Below are 15,012 nucleotides of genomic sequence, written 5' to 3'. Positions count from 1 at the left end.
AAATATGTTCAAATCGATGTGTTTCTTCCAGGGAAGTTTTTTAGTTAACTTTTAGCAGCTTGTGGTTAAAAACGTAACCCATTTGAAAACGACACTAAATTCTGAATAAAATAATTATGTTATAGTAGCACAAAAACATTTTAGCATTCAAACTTAAAAATTTGACAGCGCTCTGCCACTAATTTTGACTGCACATTACTGAGAGAGACCAGGAGTATACAAAATGATGGGATGGGGAGTAACCAGCACTAAATATCAACTTGCTTAGGTGCAATGCTTTTGTGGATTGGAAATCCATAGAGAACCAATCTATCTTGTCTCCCTATGATTCCACACTGCAGGTTTCATTCCCTAATGCACATACCAGTTTCTTTAATGCTTCTGACCGATATAGCAGGCTAGAGGAATTACTCCTCTGTTAGTTCAAAGCAGACACTTTAAGTTTTACTCCCAAGCCCATAAGGGTTTCTTTAAATCCTTTAACTCCTTTTATATCTTCAGGCTGCAAATCGGATATCATATAACAATAATGTTCTTACTCACATACACGTAGCATTTTCTTTATCCACACTGGAGCGGTATAGGTGAGGTATATAAAATTTAATGACACATCCACATAAACGATAAAAAGTCCACATCCAGAATAAAAATACAAATACACAGAAAAAGTGCAGGAAAAAAACCTTGGGTGCTTCTGGGGAGTGCAGAATGGACTATCAGTCCAGAGTACTGCAGACCTTAAGACAGAGCAGCTCACCATCCCCAAATGGAATAGGACAGTTCTCCCTAAATGGTAACAATGGCAGTGGCGTAGGCGGCATATGCGGCATCCACATCAACGAATTTTGAAAGTAATTTCCCTTTTCAAGATGTGCCGCTGACATTTTCCGGGCTGAATATTAAACACAGTGTTCTGATCATATTACTATTTCTAGCCAATTGGCTTTCCTAAAACCCAGCTCTGATCAATTGTGCAAATACTATGCATCACTAATCTAACTTAATACATAATACAAGTACAGTATAAAATAACATATATAAAAAAGATTATACTAATATAATCCTGCTAATACATATGTATAAGACTCACTAAAAATATTCTAAAAACCTTACAAATAGCCTGGCATGAAAGGGAGAGAAAAACAGAATTAGTGCTGAATTTAACACACTGAACCTAAAATTTAATGTCATATTAAATAAACCATTTACACTCCAAATATACATCTAATATTGAGGGGGGTATTCAATCCCGGGTCAGGACTGTCGGTCAACAGCTGTGACCCTGGCCCGTTTCATTTTGCTCAACTGCATATCGCCAGGTGGGATGCAAAAAAAGGGGGCATGTCCCCGTAAAAGGCCGTGGATTGTCGAGATTCGTCCGTGATAGCGACAATTCACACCCATTCTCGGCAAAACGGGCCCATCAGCTTTTAAAGTCAGCCTGTTCTTTCAAAATGCCTCTTGAAGGCTGTCTGGCAAGACGGCATTGAATAGGCACCCCCCCTGCTATTCCCCCCATCGGAAATATCGGTGGGGATTGAATACCCCACTTAACATATACAGGACTAGGGTTTTCAACTCAAAAATGGTTTTCATCTCTAGTTTAGCCAGATCACATTTAGTGTTACGCATTCTCCAATTTTTGTTGTAAAATTTGATCCCACAAAATTATTTTAGATGTTTAATATCACACAAATGTCTTTCCATAAAATGCAATTGACATATTATGTTGTTCATACCCTTTCTTAATATTACAGGTACTGTATTTCCAGTAAGGCGTTCTTTAGCTTATGCCCTGTTCTAACTACATATTGATGTCCACATACACATTCCAGCAGATACACTACATTTTTTGATCCAAAGGTAATAGATTCTTTACTATCATAATTTAAATTAGTGACATTAGATTTGTACTTCATGATCTTATTCTTGGTTTTGCAAAGTTTGCACATGGCACATTGACCGCATCTGTAGAAACCCTTAGATACGATTCTTGAGGGTCTTTTGTACATGGGAATGGCACTTCTTAATAGCAGGCACCTAAGGTTTGAGATTTTCTCTAAAGCCCTTTTTATCACCACTGGGTCATATCCCTTTTCTAAGAAATTGGATTCCATAGTGTGAGCTTCGTCTTTAAAATTCTCTATATCACTACAGTTTGAGTCTCTGAAACTGACTGTTAGGGATACTACGGACCCAGTTCCTATGGTGATTACTTTCAAACCCAATGCATGCATTACAACCCTTGAATTATTCTATAAATATAGCTTATGCTCAATACTTTAGCTGTGTACACAGGGTGTGATGTGCTAGGCAATTTTGATCAGCAAGTTTGCCAGAATCGCACTGTTTATATACTGCGGGCGAAAGCAAAGAATGGCCCTACAGCATCGCTATCAACTGGTAAGACTGGTAAGTGCAGGCAAAGACAATTTTGACTGCCACATAGTGTAGCCTATGTTTGGTTTGTTTATAGTTTTCAACTAAAAAATATTAATATTATGTTAATGTAATTATTAGACAATATTGGGAAGATCTGCAAAAAACTGTTTTTTAAAACTGTGTAGATAATCTGTTTAATCACTTGTCAGTTGTGTCTTCAATACTGACTGTTTGGGTGGTGTTTGGTCATTCTCCATTGCTTTTAAATGATGTTCATTATGGAGAACAACCTAGAATGACTTACAAATATATTAATTCAATTAGATGGGAATTTATCCTGCAAACTCCAAAGGAAAAAATGTACTAACTTTACCATTCTCAACACACAGTTTCTACATAATTAGTTTTCCATTTAAAATATTGTTAGTTCATGTTGTGTTACTTTTTTTGTCAGCTTTTAAAGGTTGGTTTAAAAAAGGCATTTATTCAAGTACAACTTGATACTGATTGATGTATACTAATAATATTTGGTACTTACTGTATATGTTAGTTGGGCACCCACTATAGTTACTACGCTCATACCCCCACTATCCATGTGACCATGGAGTTGATTTTATATAGTGTTGGGAGCGCAGCGAGCCACCGTGCCCGAAGCATGGCGAGCGTAGCGAGCCCCGCGGAATACTAAGCAAATAGCTTAGTGGGCGCCCAACTAACATATACAGATGTATCGGGCCTTGTTGTTGCTGGCGATCCGCCAGCAGCATGGCGCCTCTATCTGACTGAGACGCGCGTGCGCCCCCCACGCCTCAGTATCCGGGCGGCGAGGCGGACGCAATACTGTCCGCCTCCCGCTCGAGGGGGCTGGGGGGGACCTCTGGCCACTGTGGGGGGGGGGATGCTGTCGCCCGGTGTGGGCACCGGGCGACCAAGGGCAGCACCATCGGAAGGGGACGTGCGCGCACCTCGTGCGCGCGCGTCCCCTTCCGGCATACAGATGGCGGTGGGGCAGGGGATGGCAATGGCGACGCCATCACCTGCAAAGATGAATCCCACTACATCTGTAAGTACCTAATATTCTAGTGCTTTTTATAGGAGAAAGATCACAGTATTCAAGTTTCATTTGTTTCTGAGTTTCTGCAAATATACATTTCAAATTATGAAATGTTTTTTACATTTCAACATTTATGCTCTCTTCTATATAATTTTATTTCAATTGTTGCATTTTATTATGTAATGGGAAGGTTTAATGCAAATACTGCAGTTACAGTTTTAGGTTACTGTATTTCTTGTATAATGTGCTGACAGTGATGGGTTGCTTGTAAGATTTCCAGTGACCTTGCTAGCTTAGTCATTAATCAATGTATGACCTACTTCTAAAACTTTACCAAGATATTTCTACAGATCAAATACAAAAGGCTGTTTAAATGATAGATTTTTTTCTTTTTATTTACATAGGCTTTAGAATAAAATTGGGGTGGACACCTAGAAACATTGTCATTTTAAATCAAATGGTGAATTTGTATGATACAAAGTACAACACCATTAATTTCAACATCAGTTGAAAAAGTCATAATTTACCTAACAAATAATAAAACATTGGACTTTTGTTCTAAATACTTTTTTTTAAATGCATCTTTTATGTTTTGTGTTATGAATCAAATCTTAATTTTCTTTTTGTTTAGAAATAATTTTATAATATTGTGAGAATATAATAACATATTCAGATCAAAAATTATTCAGTCAAAAATATTTTTCTTTTTGCTTTTGCTATGTCTAGAATATTGGGTAAAATTTAATGCAGTCCTATTTTCTTTTTGCGATAATAATGAAAAAAGGCTGAATCGCACTTTTTCAGCAATTCGCACATTTTTTAGGGTGCGATTTGCAGGGAAAAATTGCACTTTTTGCTGCAAATTCACACCTTTTTAAGTGGTGATTTTTTGTCACACTTCAATTCGCATCCAGATGTTTTCCCATTTTAAAGTATACAATTCGCAAATTTTATGGGATGTGAATTTTAGTAAACATTACTAAAAATCACCAAACAAATAGACCAGGTTCTGACAGGCGAATTTGACAGAACCATGCACAAGTCATTGAGACCTGTGCATGGTTCTATGTTAAAAATATGTAAAAGTTAAATTTAAAAAAAAATGGCATGGGGTCCCCCTCCTGAGCATAACCAGCCCTGGGCTCATTGAGCCAGACCAGGTTCCAAAAATATGGGGGGACAAAACACATAGGGGTTTCCCATATTTTGGAACCAGCACCATGCTCCAACAGCCCATGGTGTCATGTCACAGCGCAATACAAGTTGTTAGCATGATTGGCTCTATGCATCTCCATGGAGATGCTTTCAGTCAATCATGGAGGTATGCATCACCATGGAGATGCATAGCTCAGCCCTGATTGGCTGAAAGCGTCTCCATGGAGACACATAGAGCCAACCACGCTAACAGCTTGTATTGCGCTGTGACAGCGCTATACCAGCTGTCAGCAGCGACGGAGGCAGCTGGCTCACCCCACTGTCAGAGTGGGGTGAGTCTGCAGGGGACAGGACAGTGCTGGAGCCTGGTGTTATGATTATAGATATAAAATTAATGTGTGCTTAATAATCTTTTACTTTTCTGTGTGTGTGGTTTTTTAACACTCTTTTTACAGGTGGACTACAAGTCCAATTATTGCCCTGAATGCTGGGATTTGTAGTTCACCAAGTTCCACTAGCAGGGGAGTCCTGCTGGGACTTGTAGTTCACCTGTAAAAATCTATTTTTTTTTGCGGGGCGATTTTATAGTATCACTCCGGTGTACACAGCCCATGGACGCTGGTGACAGCCTGGGCTTCAGCCCTGTATGGGTGAAGCCTGGGGGGACCCCTCTATTGGAGGGGTCCCAACTCCCCCAGGTACCCCATCCAGTATTCTCTGATCTCGGTGAGCTAGATACGGCTGGCGGACCTTATGTAAAAAGTGTCCCCAGCTGTGGCATGACACTGTGGGCTGTTTCCATAATACAGGGGACCCCCAGTTTTTTTGTCCCCCGTATTTTTGGAACCAGGACCGGTCCAAGAGTGCGGGGCTGCTTTCAGAAATGCAGGGTACCCATACGCTTTTTGTCCCCCATATTTTTTTAATCCGGTCCAGTTCAATGAGCCCGGGGCTGGTTATTATTAGGAGACGGGACCCCCACGCCATTTGTTTTTAATTTGTTTAACACAAAATTGCACATGTCCTCAAATTCCCACAATTTCATGACTAAAAATTGCACATTTTCATGACTAAAAATCGCACCATATCACATTTTTGCCACAAATTTGCATCTCATTAAATATGCGAATTTGCTGCAAAAATGCAATTTAAAAAAGTGCGATATGGTGCGATTTCGGAAAATGTGATAAAACCGCAACCCATTTTTTCTCTTTCTACCTCTGCAGTATCTTACATGCTCAAAAATTAACTTAAAGATAACTTTTTTTTAAAGTGCCAAACAAAAAAATAATTACTGTATAAGGAATTCCTGCACTATTAAATCGAAGACGGCTGTTATAGATCAATTTATATAACTGGCGGTATTCCGTTCCTATTCAATTCTGCCATTTTCAACAGCATTTAAGGCAGTTTCCAACAAAATAGATCCAACTTTAAAACAAATTGGATCTGTTTTGTCCAAAATGGCCACGGATTGTCGAATTCATGGATGTTTTTCGACAATCTATGGTTGTTTTTGCCAGTTCTTGGACTTTCTGAAACTCGACTGTCGGTACTTTGAATACCAACAGTCAAGTTGCTGTCAAGAGAAGCAAAAATGGCCTGGGATTCCCACTGCCAAGATGTTTTGACAGTCGGAATCCCAGACTGAAGACCCCCCCACAGAATCCTAAATCAGAGTAAACTTCGACAGCATCACTTTGGATCTCCTGTTACACTTGCAAATCATAGACGCTGAATGCTGATCAATGAAACGGATAATGCATTCAAGATTGATATTCCTTTTCTGTGATCAGATTTTGTTTATTATTGTCTGTTGTATAATGTACTTTGTTTTCCCAAAAAAAGCAATAGCTAGTATATTCTATCAATTAACTTTTTGACATTACAATATATTTTTTTAAATAAATGTATTATTTAATTTAATATTAATAGTATGTGCTTTATTGTGTAAACTCTACTGTGGATAGTTTTCTCATAACTTGCACTCATACTGTATAAAAACATCCAGAGGGTGATGACTTAAGAGGAAGGTTGTTCTTAAGATAATATCAGGACAGCAAGTCCTAAAGTTCTCATTCTAATGATAAATATAAATTGTGATAGCACATTCTCCTGAAATGATGTGTTCTAGAACAATAAGCAGGGTAGCAATGTGATATTTATTTTATATTATTTTTTTATGCAGCACCTTCAAGTTTAGACATTGTCAAAAAGAATGGCACTTCAACCTCGTTGATCAACCCATCATCAGATTCAGACACTGGTACATTTGAGAATCATCCAGGTACTTTAAATATTTCAATTTAGATATGTGTAACCTTTAAGAATAGAGTCGTTTATTCATTGTCCGCAAATAAAAGAATATACATTTAGCTGTATTTTCATACAAATCTCTTCTATACTTAGCCAGAACTGTCAGTCAGTGTGTGCATAACGCTGTCAGTCAGTGTGTGTATAACACTGGGCGGAGTCATAGGCTAATAGCCTATCAGCGCCTTTGACTCCACCCACACACAGTCACAGAGAGGCAACATAGTGCTTACAGGACTGCATCTGAATGAATCCCCCCAACCAGAGGCTGTGCCCTCCCTCCCTGTGGCTGGGGAAAGTTACAACCAGACACCCTGCTTTCACTCCCCGCCTAGACCCGCTCCCCTGCTGCAGCCAGGGAATGTAATGTGCCTTAACCTGGCTGCCAGTACTGTGATATAACTTATTGCAATAATTAAGCAGCACACACCCATATTACAATAGACAGAAGTACAACTTCTGTCTATTGTAATATGGGTGTGTGCTGCTTAATTATTAGCCGATTTCTCCAGCACAACTGCACAGTCACTTCACCCCTGCTTCCTCTCTTTGGCTAGGACCAATGCATGTGACTGACTTCTGATTGCCCTTCATTCTGCTGTAAAGGGGTGGGGCCAGTGGCGTAGCTAGAAATTTTTCTCCCCCTGCCAAAAAATATCCCCCCCCCCCAAGAAGGGGTGAGGTGATAGACTACGGGACCCGCTCATTACATATGCACAGGGCAGGGACCCGCTCATTCAATATGCACTGCACTGGGTCCCCGCTCATTAGATATGTACAGGGCAGGACCAGCTCAGCGCTCACTGCTGCCGGGGTCACCTGTCAGTTCAGTCACCGGCACCCACCACAGTCCCCGCTGGCGCCACTCCCCCAAGCCGCCGCTGGGTCTGCCACATATGTAGCTACACCACTGGGCGGGGCAGTAACTCTGCATGTGCAGCAGTAGGCCAGCAACCGAAGGTCCTGGTAAGTTTCAGCTCTCCACCTCTCCTCCCAGCCCAGCCACACATGGTGCAAACTGCATTGCACCCCACACCTGACTCTATCCCTACAAGTTTGTTGAGCCTGCTTCCCCCAACTGTAGCTGTGGGTATCTCCATCTGCCCCAAAAATGTTTGTGACTGCCGCCTCCTGTGTGACAGTGCCCTCCCTCCTGTGTGACACTGCAGCACCCCCCTCCTGCGTGACACTGCAGCACCCCACCTCTTGTGTTACCCTGCAGACCCCCCTCTTGTGTGACCCTGCAGACCCCCCCTCTTGTGTGACCCTGCAGACCCCCCCTCCTTTGTGACTCTGCAGGCCCCCCTCCTGTGTGACTCTGCAGGCCCCCCCTCCTGTGTGACTCTGCAGGCCCCCCCTCCTGTGTGACTCTGCAGGCCACCCTCTTGCGTGACACTACAGGCCCCCCTCTTGTGTGACACTGCAGGCCCCCCTCTTGTGTGACAATGCAGGTCCCCCCATGTGACAGTGCACCCCCCCTGTTTGTGACAGTGTGCACCGCCCCCCTTTGTGACAGTGTGCCCCCTCCTATGTGACTGTTTGTGTGTCTTCACCTGTGACTGTGTGCCTCTTTCCTGTGTCCATGCCTCCAACACTTATGTGCATGTCAATTGCCTTCTGTGTGTGTGTGTGTGTGTGTGTGTGTGTAAACTGTGTGTCACCTCCTCCTCTGTGAATACCCATCCTGTGTGTGTGTGTGTGTCAGTGTCCCCTTAATTTATGTGTGTGTCCTTATTTGTGTCTATTTCACCTCTTGTGTGTGTTACCAGTGTGAGAGGAGAGCATCACTGGGCAGATCACCTGCGTGTGTGTGTTACTGGTGTTTCAGAAAGGAGCACGTCACTGGAAATCACAGTGGTTAGGCTGTAGGGTGGGGTGAGTTAGGTTAAGCCAGCAGGGTACAGGGTTAGGCACTATTGAGGATGGTTAGGCTGTGGGGGGGAAGGTATGTATACATACTTACCTAGTTGCTCAGTATTTCCTCCATAGGGATTTCTGTGTCGGAATTCTGATGGATGGCATTTCCACCACGGATCATACATATACATATGCCCCTCCCACAATCCAAAAATATACTGTTATGTTACAAATCCCAGAATTCCCTGCAAGTCATAATGTGTCCAATGCCAGCAAAATACAAGCCCCAGAATGCCCACTGTCATCCACTACAAGCCCCCGCATGGATACTGCCAACTACTACAAGCCTTAATGTGCCCAATGTCACAAACTACAAGCCCCAGCATGCCAACTGCCATCCACTACAAGTCCTACCATGCCCACTGTCAACCACTACAAGCACCAGCATGGACACTGCCAACCACTACAAGCCTTAATGTACCAAATGCCAACCACTACAACCCCCAGCATGCTCACTGTCACCCACTACAAGCCCCACCATACCCATTAACAACTACTATAAGCTCCAGCGTATTCTGACAACCACTACAAAACCATCATGCCCACCGCACCCGCCCATCACCCACCTGAACAACCCACATACTTCCCCCACAACATCACCATCTGTCCCACACCTACAGCACCCCCACAACTGCCCCTCACTCAACCAACACACCCCACAAACCCACACCACCCAGACAGGGAACCCCTGCACCTGCAACTCCCACACCCAATCAACCTCCCCCCACACACGCCACCCTTGCACCCGACCTCTTTCCACCCACCCACCACACCAACACACCCACAACTCCACCATCCACACATCCACCTCATTAAACACCACACCTCACGCACCCCCAGTATTTCCCCACCTGCCCCTCCTGCACAAACCATATTTCACACAATAAAGGCTGTAAGAGTTAAAGGGGGAGGAGCCACTTACGATGGTGTGAAGAGCGCCCGTAGGGCGCAATGAATCACCAAGTGTATTCATATTTATTTTAGCTGGCTAATTTCTTTGTGACCAGCTTGATTGATCTATTTAATTATTTGCACTTTACAACAAAAAATTGTATCAACCTATGTAAATGTGTTTTTCTGCACTAATTGATAAAAATCCACAATGAGTTATGTGACATATGTTGATGTTTACTGCACTTTGTACTGTCTGGTCAAGCAAAATTTAATGTGATTGTCATCTTTCACATAACAGACTTATACCAAATGACTATGACCTGCAAACTTATTTTTTTTCCTAGGCCTCTGTTTCCCAACTGTGGTTCAACATAGTGCATGTTTCTTCTATATAGTAGTCTGTGATAGTGAACAGTTGTTTTTTTCCCACTCTTTGACAAATGTAAAGGTTCAATAGGTTGAACGAATTCTAATTATTTCACTTGTGATCTGTGAGGATACCAGGAAATCTTGTATCATTTTCACTGAGGACTGTATTTGGAAAATAATGGTTTACAGCAGGGCTTAATGTCTATTAGATCACTCTTTCAATATAGCATTCTCTAAACCAAGTTTTCCAAATACAGTGAAATTACTTTATTTCCAATAAAGGCCAAATTTGCCAAGGGGGAAAATTTAATGTAATTTCACTAATGATGCCAGTATGAAGCGTGGTCAGGTCAGGTTGTTTGGAAACTTGCTGACCGCAATCCAGACCTACAGTAGATAACTTTTCAAAAATTAAAAGAAGGATTACAGAGCAGAGATGAAAATAATTGGATCACATATATTGTAATCAGTTGTAATCAATAAAGGTACCAAAAACTGTACCATAACAATTTAATATGTGCACTGTCCTAACTTTGTGCATCGCTGGTATGGTGAAACGAATATAATGTAGTTTTGTTAAGCTCATCCAAAAGAGGGACATCACATTCACCTTTCATGTTAGCTTTAACCAAGCTTTGTAATCTTTCCAATGGACCTGCAATCTTTGATTGAATGAAGTATGGGAGCAGGAATTTGGAGGCAGATGAGTTCAGAGATGTAGGGGTAAAGGATTGAGTGAGAGATGTCTATGTTAGTGTGAGAAGTTTAAATTATGTTCTGAAGGGAAAGGGGTGACGTAAGCTGATCATTTAGAGAGTAAAATTGGCTGAGCAACCACATTGAAGATAGATTGGACTGGAGAGAGCTGGAAGTTAAGAAAGCCAGAAAAGAGGATGGATGTTAAAGTATTCCAGTCTAGAGATGATCGCATAGTGTAAAAAGGTCAGATCCTGGAAGAGAAACTAAATGTGGGCATCACTGCAGGATAATAAAAAATTGAAGGGTTGTGGATGAGTAGTAAAATGAAAGATGTTGAGGGTTCCTTGGAGAGTGGAAACATTATCAGCTCAGTATTAGACATTTTAAGGTTAAGAAACCACTAGTATGTATATCAAGTAAGAAAAAGAGAAACCGCAGGAGACGTGTGTGAGACAAGAGGGGAATGTGTCAAGGGAGTAGATATAGACCTTGGTATCATTAGTGTAGACATGATATTAGATGCAAAAAGAGCTGATTTAGCTCTTGTAAGGAGTACTGTAAGTATAAAGGGAGAATATGAGGGAACCAGGAACAGGACACAACTGGCGGTAGAATAAAAATTGTCTGTGTAAAGAGCCAGAGAAAGAGTAGTCAAAAATCTAGTACAGGAAGTGAATAATTTGCAGGAGAAGATGATAGTTATTTGTGTCACAAGTGACATACCTGTAGATATCAAGGAAAAGAGTAGAGAATACAATCTATTTGATACATCTGATTTATTTTCGTAATAGTTATATTTGTATGATTTTAAAATAAAGATTTGGGCTTTGATATTAAAAACGTACCTTTACATTTTTTTCAGAATGTGAGTTATAGCATAACTTCAGTTTGTAAAGAACAGTATGTGCGGAATCTTCTTTATTCTTGATTACTGGTTAATAAAATTCCAACTCCAGTTCCACACTTAATTGCATTGCTTAGAAAATGCCCATACATTGCTCCATGTGTATGGGCATAGCGATAGCCTGGTGATTAATACCTAGCATGCTGGATATAGCTATAATCGCTGGTGTCAGGGCCAGGGCTCTAACTGGAGAACACTGGCCCTGAAAGATCGCTCAGCACACTAAGCGATCTTGCTGAAACAATGTCACCTGAGGTCTGCCTACTATTAAAATTTCAACCCACCAATGAAAATCCTACTAGCTTACAAAACATTCCTTTATTAGTTTTAATCTTTACTTTGGCAAAGAAATTGATTTTAAAACACTGGATATAAAAGAAGGCACCCAGTATCCAAGAATTGAAATCTTTATTATTACAACACCTGTACTTTGATCTTAAATCCATTATTCTACAAGAAAACAGTTCTTTACACAAATTTCAAAAAAATGGCACAATTATATAACATCCTTAGACCAGGATTCAAGACATATTATTATAAACTACTTCGAAACCTCATCATGGAGCAGAGTTAACCCTCTGATTTCAGATGAGATTGCAGGTAACAGAGTCCATCATACCGCCTCATAATTGGCCTTCCAAATGCAAAGTAATTAAGTGTGCCGGAAATTTTTTCTTTACAAACCCCTATAGTTGACGAACTCCCACGTTGAACGGGACCTGTGCAAAGAAAGGATGACATGTTGACACGACCAAAAATAACATATCTGAAATGAACAAGCTGAATTCTGTTTGACACAACATAAAAGACATCAGTCTTAAGAATCACTGATACTTATACCTTACCCCCCTAGCCCCCCCCCCCCCCTTCCCTTCTGTCTTCGTATCTATATAATAGGTTGGAAGTATATAATATGTTTGAATATGTTTGAATATGTAAACACATATTTGTCAGCTGTCTGTTAGCTAGTTTAATTGTTAGCTAAGTTTATCAAGCTTAGTGAAATTTAGGGAGATGTAAGTTTGCTTTCTATCATCTATATACCTTTGTCTTTAAAAATAACATAGTCTCAAACACCCTCTCGCCTGGGAAATTATCTACCCCTAGACACCAATGTAATACGGAAAATGTCCGAGAGAAGACTTAAAGATTCTAATGTAGAGACTAAGCTAATACAACTGGTCATCATATGCCTTTAATGGTATTCATTTAACTACACATAATAACATCTTGATCTGAAGTTTTTTTTATGAGGTGGGATGTTTGGACAAAGGCAGTAATAAGTTTACATGACACAAAAAGTGCGGGAGGTGACACGAGAGGGAAAAGGTTAAGTTGGATAGGACATAAACAGCTCCTTCTATAAGGAAACACATAAGTTTATAGAAAGAGAGATATCTAGAATTCTCGTAAATGAATAGATTAGCAATTTTAAAATATATTGTTTTTATTTCTTTGTATTTCTTTGTATGTGCGTGACTAGAAGTTATTGCGATCTAGACATAAATATACAAGCCCAAATTGTATCTTATTGTTTAACTAATGCTTGAAACTGTACACAAGAACATTTTTGTATACCATGTTCAACTTCATTCAAGAAAAAATAATAAAAAAGTCTGTTAAAAAAAAAAAAAAAGCGATCTTGCTGAAGCGCTATGAGCGATTACTCAGCATGCTTCAACATATCCCTGTGTATAGGCCCCTGTGTGGAATTACAGTTTTCCTCTTCCCTTCAGCAATATCAGGTAACAGCAATCTGTAAAAATTTTAATGCAATCTGAACTACTGTATCTTACATAGGAAACCATAGTGAAATATCTCCAGAACCAAGAGGATTCTAGACAACAGTGATCACTCTATTGGTGTGTACACACGGTGCGATATGGCTTCCGATGTTGCCGATATAGTGCACATCGGAAGCCATATCGCATGCCAATTGTGTACTTTTCAGGGCTTGCGAGCCCTATGCGCGCTTCCGAGTGAGCGCAAATTGGCAGCGACATAGTGAGGGCAGGCAAGACTATATAGTGCAGATCTGCACTATATAGTCTTTGTGCCTTATACTCACATAGCCGTATAGAGGAGGGCGGGGGGGGTGGCCTCTGATGTATGCACGGCGGGGGGAAGCTGTTGCTGTGCCGCGGCCCCGGGTGTCGCAGCACCCTGCCATCTGTGCCCCTGCCCGGCACCTGGTGACAGGTACTGTCTTCTCCTCTTCTCTCCTTCATGCCGTGTGATGCGAGTCCCGATGCGATCAGATCGCATCAGGACTCGCATCGCACTGGATGTCGACCGTGTGTACACACCTTCTAATTTTAATTATGATTTATTTATTATTTATTAACAGTTTCTTATATAGCTCATACTGTACATATTTTGCAGCACTTTACAGAGAATGGAAACAAAAATTGAAACATAACCTATCTGGCGCTCTGAATCTTCAATGCAGTCATTTCTCCCACATAAGGTTTCACATACAAAAGAAATGAGATGTGATAGTGAAGTACATGTGGAGTTGATTTTATATATTGCACGTGCAACAGATCGTGTTGCTACTCTTTCCACACCGCAAGGTGTGTTCTTTGTTCGATGTATTTATGATGGCTGTCAAAACAAGTCTTGATAAAGGCCCTAATTCGGGTCGAAATGTTGACCAGAGTGTTGGCAGCGTATGAAGATAATGAAATAAAGCAATGATTTAAAAACTTCAGTCTGGCGAGTGACCTTACCTGTACCCACGTATATACCAAATATACTCCATTTGGAGGACTATTTTGAGTGTGCACCCCAGCATTAATGAATCTTTCGAGTGAGTGTCGTCCCACCCCATGGATATATATATATATATATATATATATATAGTGTGGCGAGCCCCGCGAGGGGACGCGGAATACATGTGAAGTTATCCGCGTCCCCCCACAGGGCTCGCCACGCTTCAGGCTCGGTTGCTCGATGCGCTCGCCACACTATATAAAATCAACTCCGCGCCCAAGTGGATGGTGGGGGTATGAAAAGGCCTTTAGGATGCGTAACGCCGCCACTCGCATGGTGGGGGTGTTTCAGGAACACATTCAAACCTGCCACATCATACATCTGAGCAATAGCTACTCCGAGGACAGAGGCAGGAGGGTATCATTGCATTGCTGCTGGAGCATCTGAGATGATCCTACGTATGAGCGTCTCAGATGCTCCTACGTATCACAAAGATGGAGTGCCTCTCCGCCCTCTCCACAGAGAGAGGATATCATGCGGGCACAAGCGCTATGTGAGAGGCACTCACTTCACAGGAGGTTAGGAGTAGCAGCGCTGGGCTGCCTTGGAGGAG

General features: G+C 41.4%; 1 protein-coding gene across 3 annotated transcripts in view; it reads left to right on the top strand.

Annotated features, from left to right (window-relative positions):
• Positions 1-15,012, top strand: part of LOC146062602 (uncharacterized) — a 223,524-nt gene that overhangs the window by 123,730 nt on the left and 84,782 nt on the right. For 2 of the 3 annotated variants that reach the window (XR_014471416.1, XM_083174688.1), the window contains exon 7: positions 6,780-6,878. The exons of the other annotated variant lie outside the window; for it this stretch is intronic. Coding sequence is in view for 1 of the 2 variants with exons in the window: in XM_083174688.1 (XP_083030814.1) it covers positions 6,780-6,878 (99 nt within the window). In the remaining variant the exon portion in view is untranslated. The remainder of the gene's footprint in view (positions 1-6,779; positions 6,879-15,012) is intronic. 3 annotated transcript variants of the gene reach the window in all.

Source organism: Crinia signifera, chromosome 3, assembly GCF_055691185.1.
Source record: "Crinia signifera chromosome 3, ASM5569118v1, whole genome shotgun sequence".
Classification (NCBI taxonomy): domain Eukaryota; kingdom Metazoa; phylum Chordata; class Amphibia; order Anura; family Myobatrachidae; genus Crinia; species Crinia signifera.
This window is presented reverse-complemented; position numbering and strand designations above follow the sequence as displayed.